We start from the raw sequence: 23,982 nt of genomic DNA on the forward strand, positions 1-23,982 counted from the left end.
AGACAAGGAGACAAGGAGACGACGAGAGAGAAAACAAGGAGACAAGGAGAGAGCAGAGAGGAGACAAGGAGACGAGCAGAGAGAAGACAAGGAGAGAGCAGAAAGGAGACGAGGAGAGAGCAGAGAGGAGACGAGGAGAGAGCAAAGAGGAGACGAGAAGATGAGGAGAGAGAAGACGAAGAGAGAGCAGAGAGGAGACGAGCAGAGAGGAGAGGAGGAGACGAGCAGAGAGAAGACAAGGAGACAAGGAGAGAGCAGAGAGGAGACCAGGAGACAAGGAGAGAGAAGACGAGGAAACAAGGAGAGAGCAGAGAGGAGATGAGGAGAGAGAAGACGAGGAGAGAGCAGAGAGGAGACGAGGAGAGGAGGAGAAGAGGAGAGAGCAGAGAGGAGACGAGGAGATGAGGAGACGAGGAGACGAGGAGAGAGCAGAGAGGAAACGAGGAGACGAGGAGAGAGCAGAGAGGAGATGAGGAGAGAGAAGACGAGGACATGAGGAGAGAGCAGAGAGGAAACGAGGAGATGAGCAGAGAGGAAACGAGGAGATGAGGAGACAAGGAGAGAGCAGAGAGGAAATGAGGAGATGAGGAGAGAGAAGACGAGGAGACGAGGAGAAAGCAGAGAGGAGACGAGTAGAGAGAAGACGGGGAAATGAGGAGAGAGCAGAGAGGAGACGAGGAGAGAGAAGACGAGGAGATGAGGAGAGAGCAGAGAGGAAACGAGGAGATAAGGAGACGAGGAGAGAGCAGAGAGGAAACGAGGAGATGAGGAGACAAGGAGAGAGCAGAGAGGAGATGAGGAGAGAGAAGACGAGGAGACGAGGAGAAAGCAGAGAGGAGACAAGGAGAGAGAAGACGAGGAAATGAGGAGAGAGCAGAGAGGAAACGAGGAGATGAGCAAAGAGGAAAAAGCAGAGGGAAGAGTGTAGAGAGAAGAGGAGACGAGGAGACAAGGAGAGAGGAGACAAGAAGACTAGGAGAGAGGAGGCAAGGAGACTAGGAGAGAGGAGACGAGGAGACAAGGAGAGAGCAGATAGGAGGCGAGGAGACAAGGAGAGAGGAGACAAGTAGAGAGCAGAGAGGTTCTCTCCTCGTCTGATGCTCAGACTCTGTCACTCTGCTTTTATTTTCATTGAGTGACACAGAATCAAACTCCATCACATCTCTATATACTGGGCCATACACTTGTGTCTCTGCCCTGTGATTGGCCCACATTAGTGCCTTGCTCTCCTCTGATTGGCTCTTACCTGCACATGTGGCCCCGCCCTGTTTGAGTGTAGTGTTGTATCTCTGCTCTGTGATTGGTTCAGGTGAGTGTTTGGGGCGCTCTGATTGGCCAGGACTCACCTGCACACTTGGTCCTGGCCCTGAGGGCGGGTCCCGGGCTCCCTGTGCCGCCCTCTAGTGGTCGTGTGAGGAGCACAGAGATCTCGTACTCTGTGTCGGGGTCCAAGTGTCCAATTTTATGAGTGGGTTTGTCCACAGGAGTAGTGTCAATGAGCGAGCCGCCCACTGTGCTGTACTGAACCTGAGAAATAAACATCAAATAAACACATTCATACAGAATAAATAACATCATTTATAAAGCCAAGCTGGATGTGTGATGGAGGTGACATTTTAGGCTGACACAGTTGAAACATTTCATCTCCTGTTTTTTAACAAAAATGTCTCATGCAAAAGAATATCACATTATTCACCTCCTGAAATGGCACGATAAATGATCACTTATATTATGTACACACATCATGTGACACACTCCAAACACTCTCACAGCCAAATCTGTAAAATCAACAAGAGAAGAAAGAAGAAAAGAAGAAAAGAAGAAAAGCTACTGGAGGAACTGCTTTTGTGTGTTTGTGTGTGGTTTTGTATGTATGTGAGTGTGTTTTTTTGTGTGTATTTTTCTGTTTTTGTATGTGTTTTTGTCTATGTTTTGTGTGTGTTTTTGTGTGTGTGTATGTGTGTGTGTGTATGTGTGTGAATGTGGGGGTGTGTGGGTGTAGGGGTGTGTAGGGGTGTGTATGTGTGTGTGTTTTTGTGTGTTTGTCTATGTTTTGTGTGTGTTGGGGTGTGTGTGTGTGTGTTTGTGTGTTTTGTGTTTGTGTGTGTTTTCGTGTGCTTGTGTTTTTTGTGTTTTTGTGTTTGTGTGTGTGTGTGTTTTTATGTGTTTTTGTGTGTTTGTGTTTTTGTGTGTGTGTGTTTTTGTGTTTGAGTGTGTTTTTGTGTTTGTATGTGTGTGTTTCTGTGTATTTGTGTGTTTTTGTATGTGTTTTTTGTGTGGTTTTGTGTGGTTTTGTGTTTGTGTGTGTTTTTGTGTATTTGTGTATGTGTTCTTGTGTCTGACGGAGTTGACAATTTAAATGCAGAAAATAATTTGAACATTAGTCGAAAAAATATTCTTATTTAGATTTTATCATTTAATTTTACAGAGATATAGAACTCTCAGAAGTGTAGAATGATTTTGAAAATATTTTATTTTCAAAACCTACTTTGTCCCGACTCTCACGGACATAGTAAACACACAAACACACATAGTAAAGACACAAACAGACATAGTAAACACACAAACACACATAGTAAACACACAAACACACATAGTAAACACACAAACACACATAGTAAACACACAAACACACATACACTTCTCTAGTACTCCCCTCAGACTATAACTGGACCGGGACCTCTCTAGTACTCGCCTCAGACTATAACTGGACCGGGACCTCTCTAGTACTCCCTTCAGACTATAACTGGACCGGGACCTCCCTAGTACTCGCCTCAGACTATAAATGGACCGGGACCTCTCTAGTACTCGCCTCAGACTATAACTGGACCGGGACCTCTCTAGTACTCGCCTCAGACTATAACTGGACCGGGACCTCTCTAGTACTCGCCTCAGACTATAACTGGACCGGGACCTCTCTAGTACTCGCCTCAGACTATAACTGGTCATTCCCCCCTCATACTCTTTTATGTGTACTGCAGTAGTGTGTAGTAGTGTGTAGTATTTGCAGTATATTTGCAGTACTCACCTCCCTCTCTATGATCGGCCCGTCTCCGTTGATGGAGTTGGCGTTGAGCTGGATCCACAGGTAGGTGGCGCCGACGGCCGTGAGCTGAGGGGGTGCGATGGGTACGGGCGGCTCTGAGGGGCAAAAGGGACCAAAGGCAAATCAGGAAAATAAACCAACAGCAGCAGAGGTAATAACTGTCACCTAGCAACCATAATAAAATGCCTTCCTTGTACGGAACCTGTCTGTACTTCCTGTATTTTTATACTTTTATCTCACCTGTTTTCCACCACATCAGGTCAGAATGAGACAAACATGAACCTGTCACGTGCACTTTAAGATGAAACTAAATACAATAAAAAAACAGGAGCTCCTCACAGTGAACTCCCCTGGTGGCCTTCAGGGGTATTACAGAGTTAATTAATATTCGTGACCTTCAGCCAATCACAGCGCACCGTTATCCCATTACCCACAATCCCCAGCGGCTCTGCTCCAATTCCTCCTCCCACACCCTGACCCAGATCTGACCCAGATCGAAGACTGGGTCTGAACCAGGACTAAACCAGGACTTAACCAGGACTAAACCAAGACTAAACCAGGACTAAACCAGGACTTAACCAGGACTTAACCAGGACTAAACCCAGACTGAATCAAGACTAGACCAGGACTAAACCCAGACTAAAGCAGGACTAAAGCAGCACTAAACCAGGTCTAAACCAGGACTAAACCAGGACTAAACCAAGACTAAACCAGGACTTAACCAGGACTAAACCAGGACTAAACCAAGACTAAACAAGGACTAAACCAGGACTTAACCAGGACTAAACCAGGACTAAAACAAGACTAAACCAGGACTAAACCAGGACTAAAACAAGACAAAAACCAGGACTAAACCAGGTCTAAACCAGGACTAAACCAGGACGAAAACAAGACAAAAACCAGGACTAAACCAGGTCTAAACCAGGACTAAACCAGGACTAAACCAAGACTGAACCAAGATTAAACCAGGACTAAAACAGGACTAAACCACGACTGAACAATGACTAAACCCAGACTGAATCAAGACTAGACCAGGACTAAACCCGGACTAGACCAGGACTAAACCCGGACTAAAGCAGGACTAAAGCAGGACTAAAGCAGGACTAAAGCAGGACTAAAGCAGGACTAAAGCAGGACTAAAGCAGGCTTGTGTCCCTGTGCTCCGTCCTCCATTCCTCAGTGTGTGTAGACCTGAGTAAACAGTGTAAACAGTGTAATCTGTGTAATCTGTGTAAACGTGAGGAGTCTTGCAGCTGAATATTGATGAGTTTAATCTCAGGCTCGTTCTGTTTTCACCGATCAATCAACGATCAATAACTATCTCCCCAAACACCTGCTGCACTGTACCACTGTGAGAACCAGGACTGAACCGGGACTGAACCGGGACTGAACTGGGACTGAACCGGGACTGAACCGGGACTGAACCGGGACTGAACCAGGACTGAACCAGGACTGAACCAGGACTGAACCCGGATCCTGGAGGGTTGTTCCATGTTTCAGTTGGGGGTGAGAGTAGAGTGGTGTCTTTCTCTCAGACGGAGCTGGAGTCAGTTTTCTGTCTCATTATATTTTCTATTTTACATGAAGTATTTCATGTGGGACAAAAGTGTTAATCGTTGAGTTTGGAGCCTGAGCCTCAGAGTCTCAGACACAGATCCTCTCTGAGTGAAGATGAATCACTACTCCACAAACACCTCATTAAAAACCAGCACGCCAACGTCTCACACTACAAACGGTTTACACACACACACACACATATTCACCCCCACACAGACACACACGCGCACACACAAACGCAGACACACACCCAGACACACACGCACAGACACACACACGCACAGACACACGCATACACATACCCACACACCCCGACACACACATGCACGCACACACACACATACATGCACACACGCACGCACAGTCCTGGTTTAGTCCCTTCTTCCTCACCTCCTCACTCTTTGTCTCTCCACTCCTCTGGTCTCTCCTTCTCTCCTCCTTCCTGGTCTCCTCTCCTACCTCCTCATCTCCTTCCTCTTTGTCTCCTACCTCCTTGTCTACTTCCTCTCTTGTCGTCTCCTATCCTTTCTCCTCGTCTCCTCTTTCCTTGTCTCGTTTCTCCTTGTCTCCTCTCTCCTCGCCTCCTCTCTTCTCTCCTCCTCTCTTCTCTCCTCATCCCCTCTCCTCATCTCCTCTCTCTTCACTCATCTCCTCTCTCCTTGTCTCCTACTACCTTGTCTCCTCCCTCCTTCGTTAGGAGCTCTGAGTTGGTTCCTAACGAGGCTGATGTTGAGGTTTGTTAAACTGAAACTCTTTTCATCAGAGACAGTCTCCTCCTCCTCTCACCCGCTGGCCCCAATCGCCAAAACACCGCCACAGAAATATTTAAAAATCCCCAGACATCTCCAGGAATGCTCTGAGAACACAAACCTGAAATGACCAAAGGTGTGGGCCTGCGCCACAGAAGCAGGGGCCCGGAGCACACACTCTGGAGGGCTTTGGAGAGCCACAGACCGGGACAGAAAAGTCTAAGGTTTGTAAAACTTCAGGACAAGCTCCATTTTATGTTTGTTTGAAAGTGAATAGAATCATTTTAAAGTATGTTCAAAATGTGAACAGACCAAACAGAAATGAGAGGAATATAGAGTCAAAAGTACAGTGAAATAATAAGGTCCTATTCTACCTTTCCAAAGCAACTGATGTACTTTAAAGGTGAGCGCCCAAAGCTCTCTGTATAAAACCATTTACACCTGTGAGAGCAGATTCTGTGGATGTTTTGATTTGAAATAATAATAAAAGTGCCTCACGTTTGACGGTGAGTTCGGCGTAGGAGGATACGCCCACACCCCGCTCTGATTGGCCGAGGCAGCGATACGTCCCGGAGTCTGCTTTAGTCGTGTTCAAGACGTCGAAACTCGCCAAAAATCGCCGAGAATTTATCGGTTTAATCTGAGATGCAGAGGCCCAGCGCCCCCCAGAGCCCTGGAGAGAAAGAGCAGAAAGACTGTGGTTAATAATAATACCGGCGTATCACTGTACTGCTCCTGTCAAAGCTGCACACTGTGGACTCACTCCACACACTGCCCCGGGACAGACTGACAGCACCAAGGCTGCCCATCTGCACCACTGGCACACAGCAGCAGCTTTACCTGCAGATAGAGCTGTACTTGGGGCTGTAGTAGCAGTAATAGTAGTAGTAGTAGTAGTAGTAGTAGTAGTAGTAGTAGTAGTAGTACTTTTACCTGCAGATAGAGCTGTACTTGGGGCTGGGGTCTCCCGTTGACTGTACACTGAAACGTGGCGGTTTGTCCTGCGTTCACCTCCACTCCTTTAATGTGCAGAAAGTGAGGTGTGCCCACTGCAAATAAACAAACAACATGACAGTAAACAACAACAACACAAAACAACACATGAGGAGTAAAATGAGGCACAAACAAACACATAAACTATATACAAGGAGCAGAAGTGTCGGGCCCAAGGACACCACAACAGTATGATGAGGGGAGAGAGGAATTCAAACTCTCATGTCACCCGACATCTACATTTAGTCCTGGTTTAGCCCTAAAATAGTTCAGTCCTACTTTAATCCTGGTTCAGTCCTAGTTTAGTCCTGGATTAGTCCTGGTTCAGTTCTGGTTTAGTTCTGGTTCAGTCTTGGTTTAGTTCTGGTTCAGTCCTGGTTTAGTCCTGGTTTAGACCTGGTTCAGTCCTGGTTTAGCTCTGGTTCAGTCCTGGTTTAGTCCTGGTTTAGCCCTAATTTCTTCCTGGTTCAACCCTGGTTCAGTCCTGGTTTAGACCTGCTTTAGTCCTAATTCAGTCCTGATTTAGGTCTGCTTTAGTCCTGGTTGGGTTCTGGTTAGGTCCTGGTTTAGACCTGCTTTAGTCCTGGTTCAGTTCTCTCATGGTCCAGTGTGATTTCTGTGAGTTTTAAGCGCGTCCTTCTGACTGAAACTCTGACCTTCGGCCAATTCAATCAAAACAAACCTTTTTATCCAATTAGAGCGCAGATTACAAACCTCGTTATCCAATTAGAGCGCGGGACACAGCGGGGGGCGGGCTCATTACTCTAAGTATTTGTGCGACCTGTAGCTTCAGTTTGAGCGAGAGAGGAGGACTCTGACCTCAGTGTCTGTGAATGACGAGGTACAACACTAATCAACAAATGTGATCGGCCAATTTGAGAAGATAACAGCCATAGCTTAAAGGGCCCGTGTTACACAGTTTTTATCTGTGTTGTTTCCTCATCACAAACAGACCTGCAGTTGTGTTTTCTTTCATTCACACATGTTTAAATTATGAACAAGCAAAAAGTCTTGGCAATCCCAAACTCACACTCTCGGACATCCCGTAATGTGGCTCTAAAGGTCATCACAGAGGAGTCAAAGTCGTCCCATATGAGGTCAAAGACTAAACATGAGCCATAAACAAACTCTTCAAACTGACCCCTGACCTCTTCAACTCATGTTCAATGTCCCTGACCTCTTCACCTCAGGTCGGTCAGTTGACTTGTTCTTGAGGAAACTTATGACGTACCATCTTGAGCGACATCTTAAGTTACAGAACTTTTGGACTCGTGAACCCAACCTGTCCCACAGTCTGACCCTGCCTGTGCCGTATCATTTCTGCCCATGTCAAATGTCTTCAGAATATTGTAATCTGTTCATCTTGTACATTTAAATAATATGAATGCAACTGTCTGGACTCATTTACTGTGTGTATTTAGGTGTAAACAGGTACAAATTTAAGAAAATAAAAATGTATAAACTGTGAGATGTTGCTAAAGCTAAAGCTAAGTAGCTAAGAGTAAACACAAAACTACTTCCTGTTTATCATCGGCATTTTCTACATTTCAAGACAATTTTATGGATAAACAGGAAACTACTCTGGCTAATCTGTGCTAGCTTTGTTTTGTTAAAATGTGGGCTGACTATACAAGTCACAGTAGTTGTAGTAGTAGTACTAGTATCAGTAGTGGTGGTAGTGGCAGTAGTAGCTGTAGTATGTGTAGTATTTCTACTCACTGCATTGGTGTCCTTGCAGAGTAATGTCTTTCAGAGCCACAACTCCTCTCTGCCCTCCGCTCACTGCCTCCAGGATCACCTTCAAAATAAAACACACAGTTTACATCAGCATTTCAAAATAAAAGACACACTTATAGAGTAGCATTTCAAAACAAAAGACACACTTATAGAGTAGCATTTCAAAACAAAAGACACACTTAAAGAGTAGCATTTCAAAACAAAAGACACACTTACAGAGTAGCATTTCAAAATAAAAGACACAATTTGTATCAGCATTTCAAAACAAAAGACACACTTATAGAGCAGCATTTCAAAATAAAAGACACACTTATAGAGTAGCATTTCAAAACAAAAGACACACTTATAGAGTAGCATTTCAAAACAAAAGACACACTTATAGAGTAGCATTTCAAAATAAAAGGCACACTTTATTTCAAAATAAAACTCCGGACTGCCATAACCCCAGGAGTGAAAGTATTTCCTCTGCACAGATTCCTCAGGTTCAGTAAATAAATGAAAGTCATAAATCTGGACCAGTCACATATCTGCCTCTGTGACACTATGAAATATTACTTCATAATTCACAATCAATACACTGTCCTTTCAAAATAAAAGACATTTGTAGAATCAATACACTGTCCTTTCAAAATAAAATACATGTGTCCTCTGGATCCTCCTGGAATTACTAACCGACAGATATGAAACTCAATACAAAATCAATCATTAATATCCACAGTCACAGCACTGATCTCATGTCACAGTGATTATCAGAGCAAATCATCACAGTTCCTCAGAACATAAACACAAAATGGATTTATTTGATTAAAACAAATGACATGGTTTGAGTCTGGGGCAGGAGTGAGGACTTGTCTGGAGCTAAAACACACAACTAGCAAAATTGCAATTATAATATCGTCCACAAACAACCAAATCTCCTTATAAACTGCCAGTCCTTCATTTTAAATGAGCTTTTTGGACCTAAAACGACCGTGCTGGATATTATTTAGCACGTAGCTTAGCCTCCGCGATCACTCTTAATATTTGAAATTTTCCGCAAAGTCTCTGGGAAAAACGCCATTTTCTGACATTATTTGTAAAATGGGTCATCTTTGTTCCAAAGGGTTTAAAAGAGAAGAAACAACCAGACCAAACCAGACTTAACCAGGCTAAAGCCAGACTCAACGAGTCCAAACCTAACTCAACAAGACTAAAGCCAGAAACCAGTCCAAACCAGACTCAACCAAGCTAAAGCCAGAAACCAGTCTAAACCAGAATCAAACCAGGCTAAAGCCAGAAACTAGTCCAAACCAGACTCAACCAAGCTAAAGACAGAAACCAGTCCAAGCCCGACTCAACCAGTCCAAGCCAGACTCAACCAGTCTCAACCAGGCTAAAACCAGACTCAACCGGTCCAAACCAGCCTCAACCAGACCAAACCAGACACAACCAGTCCAAACCAGACTCAACCAGTCCAAGCCAGACTCAACCAGTCCAAACCTGACTCAACCAGTCCAAGCCAGACTCAACCAGCCCAAACCAGACTCAACCAGACTAAAGCCAGAAACCAGTCCAAACCAGAATCAAGCCAGGCTAAAGCCAGACTCAACCAGTCCAAACCAGACTAAAGCTAGATTGAACCAGACCAAGCCAGACTCAACCAAACCAATCCAGACTCAACCAGACCAAACCAGACTCAACAAGACTCGACTAGACTAAAGCTAGATTCAACCAGACTCAACCAGACTCAATCAGATTAAAGCCAGACTCAACCAGACTAAAGCCAGACTCAACCAGTCCAAACCAGACTCAACCAGATTAAAGCGAGACTCAACCAGACTAAAACCAGGCTCAACCAGTCCAAATCAGACTTAAACCAGTCTCAAACAGACCAAACTAGACTCAACCAGACTGAGTAGGTCTGAAGGGTGATAAGTTCTGCTGATATTTTTGGGACAATCATAGACTGAATAAAGAAGTGCACTAAGTGAGTGTGACGTCACCAACAGCGTTCCACTCCAGTCAAATCTCATCGAGACTAGAGCAGTTACAGGGGCCAATTTGGAGCCGAGTTCTGACCACGAGTATAGCAACCAAAGAGCCAATCCGGAGCCAGGCTCTTGAAGGTAACGCCCCTTCATGCCCACACCACTGGTTTAGCAGGGAGTGGGTGCTTAGCAAAGCTGTCAATCAAACCTGTTCATATATTGATTTACAGCCAAAATAGTGAAATAAAAACACCAGGATCATGTAGACCGGGTTAATACGAACATTTTAAGACCAAAATGACGAGGCTCACTGCAACAGTTACAGAGAGAGGGGCGACAATCTTCCAATGCAAAGTGACTTAGAGCTAAAGTCGCTGGAGCCTGAATCACGTGCATGCTCACTTCCTGGTTTGGACTGCAGCAGCTAGCGAGTTAGCTATGTCCATTTATATATATAGTCTACGGGGACAACATGTAGAGGCAATTTTGATACTGGGGAAGAGGCTTCCATCGTCACTGGGGGTGCTTTGATACTTTGCAGTGACATTATGCTGGGGGTGTTCTACATGTTTCTCTATGGTGGATTGTTCAACAGTTACCATGGAGACATAATGCACACATTACTAAACACTGTCAAATATGTCTCAAAATAGTCTGAAAACTGAAGAAAAATACAAAAGTGATTTAAACAGCACATTTTCAGGGGCCTGTGATCAGTCCGAGTGTTCATGGTCCTGTTTAAGAGTTTGATTTCAACAAAAAGGTGAGAGTGACTGAAAAACTGCTGGCTAATGCTAGCTAGCTTGTGAATGTTATTTTAGTGGGATTTGTTTAACAGCACAAGTGTGTTTGTGTTTGCTAATGTGTGCATTGTGTCACCATGGTAACTGCTAAACATTCCACCATAGACACACATGAGGAACACCAGTCTGAAGCTGCAAAGTATCATTTATTATGTGTATTCTTTCAGCAGCTGCCCGGACAAAAACTCAATGTCAGTCTCTGCTGGAGAATTAGGGCCTATAGAAAATACACTGGGACGTGTCGTCTCCATATATCTGCAAACTCAAATATCAGTCCAACTCTAAACCAGACTAAAACAAAGCCGACTAAACTGAACCAGACTAAACCAAGCCAGACTAAAATAAAAGATGGATGGAAGGAGTTAGATCAGAAGGTTTAATGTGAGATGCTGTCATCTCCCATGTAAACACACCCTCCCTTCTCACACACACACACACAGTCCTGCCCCCGCCCAGCTACTGTGTGTGTATATGTGTGTGTGTGTGCTGTGTGTGTGTGTAGATGTGTATGCGCCGCGTGAGATGTGTGCTGTGTGTGTGTTACGTGTGTGTGCTGCATGTGTGTGTGGTGGAGTGAAAGCCTCTGCTTTTGATTCAGAGCAGACTCTCTACAACAAACATTTGTATATCCTCCAAGAGATGCACTAGTACGTGTACAGAGACAGGGACTAAACCAGGACTAAACCAGGACTAAACCAGGACTGAACCAGGACTAAACCAGGACTAAACCAGGACTGAACCAGGACTGAACCAGGACTAAACCAGGACTAAAACATAATTAAACCAGGACTACAGTGTGGGACTAAAACAGGGACTAAAGCAGGATTAAGTGGTTTAAAGCAGCTTTAAATGAAGACTGGAACATGGCTAAACGAGGACTTAATATGGACTAAAGCAGGACTAAACCAGGACTGCACCAAGGCTAAAGAGGGGGCTGTACTGAGCACGTGCAGAGTCTTATGAAGAAGCCCTGATTGAAACAAAAGCCAATCACAAACCTCAGTAATTACACACATCCCATAATGTTGAGCACAGGTGAGGTTCGTTAGGGTCACCATGACAACCACAGGCTTAATGAGGCATGTGGATGCTCACACGCACACTCACAGGCACACTCACATACACGAGCACACACATTCACAGTAAAGAAACATGTATGACCAACTTTGAGTCCTCAACCACATTTTATACAGCACTTTTTGTCCTGATTGAGTTCTGGTTTAGTACTAGTCCAGTCCTGGTCCAGACATGGTGCAGTCCCGGTTCAGTCCAGGTCCAGTCTTTGGTTCAGTCCTTGTTCAGACCCCACTTAGACTTGGTTTGTTTGAATGTAGACACATAAAACGTTCTTGTAAATTTCAGCCTAAACTTTTCTAGGACAAAGGATCTCAAACAGGAACCTGAAAAAGAATGACAGGAAGTGGAACTGGGGCAGAAGGAGGGACTTTCTGTCTGACTGACCCCAGATAAATGTCTGGCTAAATGCTAACGCCATGTTTGAGTCATTACTTAATCTGCGTCAGTCGTAACTGTGGTTAGCCTGACTCTAGTTTAACTCTGTCTCCAGAAACAGATCTGTGTTATGTATCAGCTTAGTTCATTTAAAGGTCCTATATTACGCAAAACGAGCTGTAAGTCATGTTATAATGCTGTTACCTCCTCATAAACACACCTGGAGTTGAGTTTTGTTTCATTCACACATGTTTGAGTAACTTTATTATTAGTCTGTCTACATTTCCAAAGCTCAAAATGCTCTGATGTCATGAAGCTTATCTTTTGTTCAGTAGAAATTGGCAATTCCAGGGTATGAAATCATCACATGATTCTAGTGAAGGTGTGTGGAGTTTAAAAACACAGTGGAGCACTTCCTGTATTACCACATGATGACATCACAAGGTGGAACAGAGTGTTTTCTGTTTGAGGGAATAACTCAGCCTAAATCTGCAGGGTTTGTGTGTTAAACATGTGTGAATGAAACAAAACACAAGTCCAGGTCTGTTTGTGATGAAGAAACAACATTAGAACAGATCAGAGAATAGAGTCATATGAGCTTTTAAGTGAAGCAGAGTCCAGAGCAGCTGAACCGGTTTGGAACAAGATCTAAACAGGATTTGTCAGACCTTCATTTGTTACTGAAAAAGACTGTAAAGTTAAACAGATGAAGTGTTTGAAATGTACTATTTACCGCGTATTTATTACAGAACTGATTCTACTAATAAACAATATAAGACCAGCTCTAGCCAGGTCTAAATAGATCTAAAGCAGGCCTGCACAGGCCTACACAGACCGACACAGGCCTACACAAGCCTACAGACCAACACAGGTCTACACAGACCTACACAGGTCTACACAAGCCTACAGACCTACACAGGTCTACAGACCTACACAGGCCTACACAGGTCTACACAGGTCTACACAAGCCTACAGACATACATAAGCCTACACAGGCCTACACAGGTCTACACAAGCCTACAGGCCCACACAGACCTACACAGGTCTACACAAGCCTACAGACATACATAAGCCTACAAAGGCCTACACAGGTCTACACAAGCCTACAGGCCTACACAGACCTACACAGGTCTACACAAGCCTACAGACCTACAAAGGCCTACACAGGTGTACACAGGCCTACGCAGGTCTAATGGCCAAAACACACTGAACAAGCAAACAAGAACCACGCTGCAGAGAGTGGAGCGGAGCAGGGAGGAGTGGGGAGGAGCAGGGAGGAAGGGAGAGGAAGGGAGAGGAAGGGAGAGGAAGGGAGAGGAAGGGAGAGCAGCAGGGAGGCGGGAATGAGAGTGGAGCGGGGCCTTGGAACGATTTGGGGTCCCACTGGAGGAGCTGGAGGACGTGTCTGGGGTGAGGGGACGTCTGGGAGTCCCTGCTGAGACTGCTGCCCCCATGACCCGGCCCCGGACAAATGGAAGAAAATGGATGGATGGGTCTCACAGGGGTCGCTGCACACTCACATCTGCTAAACTACACGCAAGTGAAATGAGCCTGGCATCTTCCAGCGCATTGCACCTCACTTGTTGTTTAGCTACAAAATCCTCTTACGGTGTGTTTCAGGTGTAAACCAGGTCTATCCAGGTTTAAACTGGTCTGATGAGGACTAAACCAGGTCTAAACCTAGTCTAAATAGTCAGATTGCCTGTGTCAGTGGAGAGCTGTGTGTCAGTGGGGTGGAGCTTTTAAGCTGTGAGGGGCTCGGTCTAATGCATCTCCACATGAAGCGCTCAAATGAAAATCAAATCTATAAAAACCTCCACGAAAATCTGCAAGAGTCACTTTAAAACCTGGACTGAACCAGGACTAAACCAGGACTAAACCTGGACTAGACCAGGACTGAACCAGGTCTAAACCAGGAATATCCAAAGAAGGGCGGGGCTTATATAACTCTATGGGAGATTCACTTACAAATTAATGCCACAAACTTGCTTAAAGTCCTTTCACCTGACAATAATTACGTCTTTCTGAAATCATTTTGCTTTAGTTCATTTATTCTGACAGAGGGCGCACCCACAGTAAACATTTTGAACCGTGTCATACACAGAATTCTATGGCCTGCGCTCACATCTGCACAACCCAACCAAGACATTTCTGTTTCCAGGAGCTTTTGAGCCATGTTCTAAACCTGTGGCTCGTTCATGACAGTTGGGCTCGTTCACATCGCTCACGTGCTCATTCATGTCCATGTGACCACTCTAACCAATCAGAGCTTGAGCTTAGCTATAGCGGACAGAGAGTGTAGCCAAAACGATAAAAAAAAAACAGAAAGATTTTGAGCTGAGAAAAAGTTTATGGTGGGTAAAAAAAAATAGACTTTTGTGAAAGCTGTAGGTGCTCTGTCAGTCCCTGTCAGTCCCTGTCAGTCCCTGTCTGTCCCTGTCAGTCCCTGTCTCTGTCAGTCCCTGTCTGTCCCTGTCAGTCCCTGTCTGTCTCTGTCAGTCCCTGTCAGTCCCTGTCTGTCCCTGCCTGTCCCTGTCTGTCTCTGTCTGTCCCTGTCTGTCCCTGTCTGTCTCTGTCTGTCCCTGTTAGTCCCTGTCTGTCCCTGTCTGTCTCTGTCTGTCCCTGTCAGTCCCTGTCAGTCCCTGTCTGTCCCTGTCTGTCCCTGTCTGTCTCTGTCTGTCCCTGTCTGTCTCTGTCTGTCCCTGTCTGTCTCTGTCAGTCCCTGTCTGTCCCTGTCTGTCTCTGTCTGTCCCTGTCTGTCCCTGTTAGTCCCTGTCTGTCTCTGTCTGTCCCTGTCAGTCCCTGTCAGTCCCTGTCAGTCCCTGTCAGTCCCTGTCTGTCCCTGTCTGTCCCTGTCTGTCTCTGTCTGTCCCTGTCTGTCCCTGTCTGTCTCTATCAGCTGAACACGAGCTGTTTGTGATTACTCTACGAGAAAAATCCTTTCTGTGCAGGAGGGATTTTTTTCGTTGTAGTACCAATGAGTGGCCACTAATCCAACTAGCTAAAAGCTAGCAATACCCTACCCAGTTATTTTTATAGATCCATGGTCAGGACTCGGAAACATAAATGTGCCGTGCCGTGCATGCTAAAGTCCCACTCACTCTGGGAATGAGCGCGCACAGTAATGACAGAGATATTAACCATAAACCAGGTCACACATAGATTCACAGATTCTACCAGAAGCTATTGATACTTTGCAGCTGATGTCATCAACATTCCCTGGGGGTGTGAAGCTAACTAGAGGTACTGCTCTGTCTGCAGCTCTAATTTGTGCAGTTAAACAAGTCCCTCTCAAATAACATTACAACATTACAACAGTTTTTCAGTGAGTCACTCTCACCTTTTTGTTGAAATCAAACTCTTAAACAGGACCATGAACACTCATGATGATCATAGGCTCCTGTGTTTAAATACATTTTGCATTTTTTCCTGAGTTTTCAGACCATTGTTTGATAATGTGTGCATTGTGTCTCCACGGTAACCTCTGAACATCCCACCATAGATAGACATGTAGAACACCCATAGCGTAGTACAGTATTGGTACGAGTAGTAGTAGTAGTAGTAGTAGTAGTAGTAGTAGTAGTACACATTTGCGTACCTGGTAGTAGTTTGGCCAGAAGGTGGAGACGGCAAGCTCCAGAGGTTTCCAGGAGTGAAAGGATGGTCCAGACGAGTTAAACACAGGGATCCCCACAGGACTGGAGTTCTCTGAGTACACACAAGTACACAAGTACATGCTGAGTACACAACAAGCAAACACTGAGAACGCAGTTCACAGTACTACAGGAAAAGCACAAGTATTTACTTGTGACATATATGCAGTGTTGGGAAGTAACTAAATACATATTAAAAACTAATTTTGAGAACGTGTATTCAAGTTCAGGCAGGTCCAGACTAATATGTGTATTTTTACACAGAGGGTAACAGTCTCCCTCTGTTGCGTTTCGAACCAGAACCAAACGCAACCGTCCAATCAGATTACTTCATTTCAGTGACACGTGTGAAACAAAGGAGCTCATTTACCATCATTTACAAATGAGTAACAACGTAACAAGTGACGTTTCTTTGACCTCTGATGAACTGCGTTTTGAGCTTCACTCATTGTCTCCGCAGATGTTTTTCAGTCCCCTGTGATATTTTTGTCCCTTCTTTTTTCGGGACTCACTAAAAACTCAGCATTTTGTCCAGGAGCAGGGCTTAACATTCCATGTCAATCAAAGCTGCGTGCTGTGTTCAATAGAGAGAGTTCATTCCATCATCAGTATTATTTGATTATAGCAAATATTATGGTTCAGTGACATGGACAGTATTTATGTGAAAGTTTTATTGTTTTCTTTGGTCTAAAAAGTTACAGCTCATTTTTGCTAAACCTCAGTCAGTAGACCTGTCCCAAAACCATAAACGTACCTCATCCTAAGCCCAGCCCTGATCCTAATCCTGACCTTAACTTCATGTGAAAAAATATATTGTCAAAAACCAACATTTGTGAGCGTAGCCACTAACACTGTGTTTGTTGTTTGGCATCACTGTTTTTTGGGGAACATGGAGCCTCTGATGCATCAACAGAAAGTCTAAACCAGTGAATAAAGCTGGATGTGTTTTGTTATAATTTGAGGGCTAAATTCTTTGTCTTGTCAAAAATCTGTTTCAGCTCAGGTGAATAGAAAACACAGTTTAAAAGTGGGTTACCATGACTGCAGTAGAGCAGTAAGCCCCACCCCCAGACAAAATGCACATCTGAACTCAGAACTCACATCTTCATAAAGAAAAATGTGTATCCTGCAGCCCAGAGGTATTCCAGTACAGTTCCTCTTTCATTTGGTGGTACTCCGATTCAGAATAAAGTTACTTTCCTAAAAGCCAAGGAATAAATGGTGGAACTTGTGTCATACAGTTTGTGGTTCAAACAGCACAGTGTTCATCCTTCAGTGATAAACCAGAACAAAAGTCACATTTTACACTATAATATGATGCAACTACATGTAGTCGTCCCTGTTTTCCGGAGTATAAGTCACACTTTTTTTCATTGTTTGGAGTGTGACTTAAATGTGAAATTATTCAAATATATAATATATATATTTGAATATATAGTAGTAGTGGTTATTGTCACACTGACAGCTGTGCGAGGGCACTCTAGGCTTATGTACCAGTATCTACTGCTCCTGTACCATTGAAAATTTTAAATTTCAACATTGCGGTAATTTAACAGACATCTGAGAAAGACTGAATAAAAATGCCCCTAAAAGAAAATCATATTCTGCTGAGTCTGATAACAGACACACAGAACAGTTAGTTGGGAGTTGTTCAGAAGTGACACCGAGGATGAAGAATTCAGTGGATTTAGTGATTTGGAGTGAGATCCAGAGTAAACTTGTTGCTTGTTTTTTCTGCTTTATTTATCTGATTAACTGTTAATATCTTACGTTAACAAACCAGACACGTGTTCATTTCTGTCTTTGCTTCATGTGGCTGAATAAATATAAATGTGTTACAGTAGCGTGCTGTACTGATATTCAGCCTGTTGTTCTATATTTTATTGTTATTTTTATAACTTGCCTTTAAAGATAAAATGTTTGTTTTTGGTCTCGGATTTTGTAAAATAAATTTCCCAAAAAAGTGACTTATAGTCCAGTGCAACTTATATAAGTTTTTTTCTTCATTATACATTCATAGTAGTAATATTGTAGTGGTAGTAGTAGTAGTAGTAGCAGTACCATTACCGTATACGTTCATAGTAGTAGTACTGTAATAGTAGTAGTCCCAGTACCGTATGCATTCATAGAAGTGATACTATAGCAGTAGTAGTAGTACCTGTGATGTATATGTCCATAGTAGTAATACTGTAGCATTAGAAGTAGTAGTACCTGTGACGTATACATTCATAGTAGTAGTACTGTAGTAGTTGAAGCTGATGCAGTGGGTGTCATTCTCCTTCAGCACAGGTAACAGCACCTGAGCTCTCTGACCAATCAGACGGCCCGAAGTGTTGGCCACCAGGAAGGGGGCGGAGCCTGAGGAGGAGAAACGAAGTGTAGGTTAGAACAGAAATACTCCAAACAGGTTTAGACCTGGTTTTGACCTGGTTTACTCCTGGTTTAATCTTGGTTCAGTCGTGGTTTAGTCCTGTTTACAGACTGCGGTTTGTTTTTAATTACCGTATAATTTATTTTCTCTTTGACCTTTATTTGACTCAGATCTCCAGAGAATCCTAATCTCACACAACCAGAAACACACAGGACCAGGACTGAAGCGGGACTAAACCAGGCCTAAACAAGGATTAAACCAGAACTACACCAGGACTGAACCAGGACTGAACGAGGACTAAACCAAGACTGAACCAGGACTGAACCAGGACTGAACCAGGATTAAACCAGAATTAAACCAGGACTAAACCAGGAGTGAACGAGGACTTAACCAAGACTGAACCAGGACTGAACCAGGACTGAACCAGGACTGAACCAGGACTGAACCAGGACTGAACCAGGATTAAACCAGAATTAAACCAGGACTAAACCAGGAGTGAACGAGGACTAAACCAAGACTGAACCAGGACTGAACCAGGACTGAACCAGGACTGAACCAGGATTAAACCAGAATTAAACCAGGACTAAACCAGGAGTGAACGAGGACTAAACCAAGACTGAACCAGGACTGAACCAGGACTGAACCAGGACTAAACCAGGACTGAACCAGGACTGCACTGCACTGCAGGATTAAACCAGGGACTGACGCAGGACTGTTTTAGTCCTGCTTCAGTCCTGGTTTGATCTGGTTTGGTCTGGTTGTTTGGAGCGTGCTCAGAGGAGACGCTGTGGTCACGCTGATAAACTCGTTAGCTCCAATTAACAGAGCGCTCAGAAGAATCACCTCAGTAAATACACAAATATCACACACACACATGCACGCTCCTCACACACACAGGACAGATCAGACACGTGCACGTCCCTCTCACACACACACACTCTCTCTCTTAGAACACTTTTGGGGTCACCCCCCTCCCTTCAGGGACAGCCCTTTCTGAATCTGAAATTCCGTCAGAGCCATTTTGTCAATTTGACTCTCCAGATTCACAAAACCACCTCAGATTTGACTTTTAAGCAGATTGTGTCCCATGAGTATTTAAACCTTCGCAATGGGGATGAAGAATTCTGATGTCACTTTTGAGGACGTCTGTGTACATAAACTTATAAATGTCACTTTGAGGTCTTCATTTCATTTGTCTTATACAATATGCAAAAGTCCAATACCATATGCAAACCATCATTTATATAAACCAAGCTCAGAATAATGACAAACACTTGACATTTTTAATCAGACGCATTTATAACCAATGGAGTCATCTGCACACAGCTTTATGTGAGAGCAGGTCATTCACAAACAGAAGAACAGTTTGGTAAAAACATATAAAGAAACCGTGCACAAGTGGTCTGAGGTAGTTAGGCATCAGCTGTTGTATAGCAAAGTTTAAACTAAACTAAAACAAAAGCCTCAAGCAGAGGTGCTTGTTCATTGTCTTTTCATAAATCCATGTGGGTATAATCAGTTAAATGTGATCCTTTTTGAGTTTAGAATTAGCCTGATTTCAGATGGTGGTTTGTGAACATGACAATGATGATTTACCTCTGACTTAAATCACACAGGGACCAGTATTTAGGTGAATTTGTACTTGTCTGTTCAGATATTTGTATGAGTCTCCTCCTCTGCTGTGCGTGCTCTCAGTGATGTTGTTTCCTCTTTCTTTATGATGAGACATACAGTCTTCATGATGTTGCTCCACTTTAGTGGAGTTTCAGTCAGACCTGAAACAAGACGTTTATTAAACCTGTTGAAAATGATAGGGTTGTACCAGGTCAACATGCACTGCTGCTTTTAGAGGCCTGTGACCTGACCTCTCACCTCTGAGGGTAAACAAGATGGCTGCCTGTAGATCCATAGGCTGGAAGCTGACTATGGGAGAGCTCACAGACACCTTTTCTCCGGTGTAAAGTGTGGACTAAAGGCCTTACAATATATGTTCAGTATATGAACCCCTGGCTCATCTGTACATTCAGCGTCAATGGTGGCTCAGCATGATTTAGGCAAGTTTTAAGCAATGTAGTCTTAAGGTACTAACTAAACTACTAACTATCCTTTGGCCTTTGTTTGTGTTTGAATCTAACCTTCATGTCACCATTGGATCTGCAGGTACTCACTGTACTGCGTGGCCAGTAGTAATGAAACCTGTGAACCACCTGGAACAATCAACGGTCAGGGGTGAAACTACAGGAACAGAGACTCTGTCCAATGCAAAAGTCGAATCACACCAGGATAACGGACTCAAGCGAGGACTGTTTGTGTTGTATAATATAAATGTATACCTTGTATCTACTAGAGTCAGCAGTGAGCCTAGTCCTTTCCAAAGATGTCTGGAAAGAAAATAAATAAATAAATTCAATAATTCTTACTGCTGCTCAATAATGAGACTATAAAACTACAGAGGTACACTACAGAAGGGACATGGTACACACCTTCACACTCAAATGAGGAATAACTGGGGACAGCTGTCTATTCAAACAACTAACATTAATAATATTGATATAACTTTTAGGGACTTTCTACATGCCAAACACTCAAATGGGAACTAAGTGAGGACAGTTATTTCATCAGTCCAAGTTTAAAATAATACATACTGTTTACCTATTCCCAAATAAAGCACTAGGGACAGTGCTATGTAAAAAAAAAAAAAAAAAATTGTCTTGAAAAAGCCAAAATTGATATTTCATTTGATCATGAAATATGTATACATGTCTAGACTGGCCCAATCAAGGCAGTCATTGTTTAATGATTATTATTGGCACTGAGTATTGAGACTCAGCTGTGGTTTGTTGATGTCTGTGGTCTCATCATTAACAATATCAGGCAAATGGAGACAAACTGGGGTCAGTTGTTTAACTTCCCAGTTAACAATAGTAGAACAGACAGGACAAGACTTTTGGGGACATTGTGTACACCTACACATTCAAATGGGGACCAACTGGGGACAGTCGTTAATCTGTCCCAGTTAACAATACAAGCACTAACAGGACAAGACTTTTGTTGACATGGCAAATTATCCTTGACTATAAATGTTGCAGTATGTTACACATCTAATGTAAATACTTGTCCCTATCAAACTGTACACACATACGCTCGAAAGAAGGCAAACTTGGGACAGTCCGTCACATGAATTTATGAGATAAATTTGGACTATATCACTTTAATGGACAATAGAACACTTCAGTTTTTTGTAAAACAAAGCCTTACCTCATGTTAGTCTTTGTACCTGTGGGCTCATGTCAGGTGTTGATCTGCTGCAGAGAAAGAGACATGCTTCATCAGAGGAATTATGTGAATAGGCACATACTGTATAATTATTCCCAAATAAAGTCATAGTTTGTCACTGGTGCACTAGTAAAAATGTATTTTTTATGTGTTGGAAATGTACAGTGAAACAAGCAAATGCTTTTCCATTTGTATATGAAATATTTATACATGTGTAGACTGGCCCAATCAAGGCAGACATGGTTTAATTATTATTATTGGCACTCAGCACTGAGACTCACCTGTGGTTTGTTGATGTCTGTGGTCACATCATTAACAATATCAGTGAGGAACGTCTCTGAAACATAATGAGAACACATTTATTCATGCACTGATATCAGCCTGCTTTAAACTGATTAAAATAAAATCTATAATGACACTGCCATTTTTCATCAAGACTTTTGGGGACATAGTACACACCTACACACTGGAATGGAGACAAACTGGGGACAGCTGTTTCTTCAAACCATTAACATTAATAATATTGATATAAAAGGACTTTTGGGGACACCTACACACTCATATGGGGACTAATCAGGGACAGTCACTGAAGTGCCCTGTCCAGTACAGAGAGACACCAAGATGCACCATGTCTGCACATTGTAACTGAGTAAATACACATTATTCAGGTAATATCATGTAGGCTAGTGTAGCCATCAAAATAAATACACAAACATAGTTTTATCTTCATTGGTCATGTAAATTGTAAGTACATAAAGTTCCTGAGCCTGTAAAACAACACATGCAAAAAGGTTTTAAATATGTAGCTAACTTTAAAGCACATGGCTAAAGAGGCTAGCTTAGCTTAAAGAAGATAGCTTATCTTAGCTACCTTAGCCTAGCTTAGCTTTTGTGCAGTTGTCTGAATTTAATTTCTTTTTCTCTGGAACCTGGATGATTGAAGGACACACAGATCGTTCATCAGTCTGAATGGGGATCATGAAATGTAGATCCATGTTTGCCTTGCATTATTTTTCCATTTTACCATTACCATTATTATTTCATATTTTTCTCCGCACTATACCTGTCGTACAGTATGTTGTGTTAGTCTACAGTATGTTGTGTTAGTCTACAGTATGTTGTGTTAGTGTGCAGTATGTTGTGTTAGTCTACAGTATGTTGTGTTAGCTAAAAGGCCCACATTAAACACATGGAGAGTGAAACTGAAGTTTGCTAACAAAGCAGAAGCAGCTACAAAAAGTCCCCTCAATCAATGACATGCTGTTCAAATAAAGATTAGATTTTTTTATCCTTAATTTAATTGAAGAAAACATTAACTAAAGTTTTCTTACCTTGAAATGGTGCAGTATTTCTTGACACTGCAGTTGTGAGCTCCAGGTTTAATTAGGAGAAACAAACCTCGTGCCAATGACGTTGTTTTCAGCCCTGCCCCTCTGCCCCCTGCTCTGCCACGTGCAACACAACAGGCCTATCAACACGGGGCTGGGGGGGCTGGGGGGGCTGGGGGGGTCCTGGGGCTGGGGGTCCCGGGGCTGGGGGGGTCCCGGGGCTGGGGGGGTCCCGGGGCTGGGGGGCTGGGGCATTGAGCTGGGACTGTGAGATGTTTGAACGTATAATATAGTAATAGGTCTAGTGATAATGTATCATGTCTCAATGTATCATGAGAAACTGTGTTATTTTAAGTATACAATTCAAAAGTTTTTGACAAACTGCGGTACTAAAATAAACAATATCTTCACTGAAATGTGATGTTATACATGGTTTCTGACCAATCGAGGTCTGCGGCCCCAAATTAGGTTAAACAAGCATCATATATATATATATATATATATATACATACACACACATTCCTTTCTAACAATTATATGTATACATAATTGTTAGAAAGGAAAATTTTGTCACTAAAGAAATGAACCAAATTTTAGTCACTGAATACACTACAAGAAAACAGAAGTCAGAAGTTGTCCTGAAGAGGTAAGTTCACTGTCCACGACTCCAGGTCAGACATATGCCACAGAATGGGAGGTGCAGACCTATTTAAGACTGAGGGCTGGACTGATAACACACGAAAAATGTTTAAAGGTTTGAAATGGGGCTTTGTATTTAAAAAATTGTGTAAGTAAATTGTAAATTGTGTAAGTTGTGTAATTGTGTAAATTGTAAATTGTGTAAGTTTCTAGCAGGTATGACCCGATACACACCCCCATTTGGGGACACATGCAATTCCACACACAACCACCAGGGGTAAATGTGGAGTGATAAACAAATCGAGTGAAGTGAAGGCGCACACACATAAACACAAAAAAGTTACTTTTAGGCGCAGTTGAGATTTTAAGTGGAAAAAGCGTTTTGGAGCTTGGAGATGCCATTTTCAATGG

The 23,982-nt window shown here is 43.1% G+C and overlaps 1 protein-coding gene across 2 annotated transcripts in view; it reads right to left on the reverse strand.

The window, feature by feature from the left end:
• The window catches only part of LOC117388029 (receptor-type tyrosine-protein phosphatase mu-like), a 107,901-nt gene that overhangs the window by 57,929 nt on the left and 25,990 nt on the right, over positions 1-23,982 (reverse strand). For both annotated transcript variants that reach the window (XM_055230174.1, XM_055230173.1), the window contains exons 3-9: positions 18,169-18,315; positions 15,903-16,012; positions 8,065-8,143; positions 6,286-6,401; positions 5,851-6,025; positions 3,029-3,141; positions 1,347-1,527 (exon numbers count right to left, since the gene is read on the reverse strand). In XM_055230174.1, the coding sequence (XP_055086149.1) occupies positions 1,347-1,527; positions 3,029-3,141; positions 5,851-6,025; positions 6,286-6,401; positions 8,065-8,143; positions 15,903-16,012; positions 18,169-18,315 (921 nt within the window). The remainder of the gene's footprint in view (positions 1-1,346; positions 1,528-3,028; positions 3,142-5,850; positions 6,026-6,285; positions 6,402-8,064; positions 8,144-15,902; positions 16,013-18,168; positions 18,316-23,982) is intronic.

Source organism: Periophthalmus magnuspinnatus, chromosome 20, assembly GCF_009829125.3.
Source record: "Periophthalmus magnuspinnatus isolate fPerMag1 chromosome 20, fPerMag1.2.pri, whole genome shotgun sequence".
Classification (NCBI taxonomy): domain Eukaryota; kingdom Metazoa; phylum Chordata; class Actinopteri; order Gobiiformes; family Gobiidae; genus Periophthalmus; species Periophthalmus magnuspinnatus.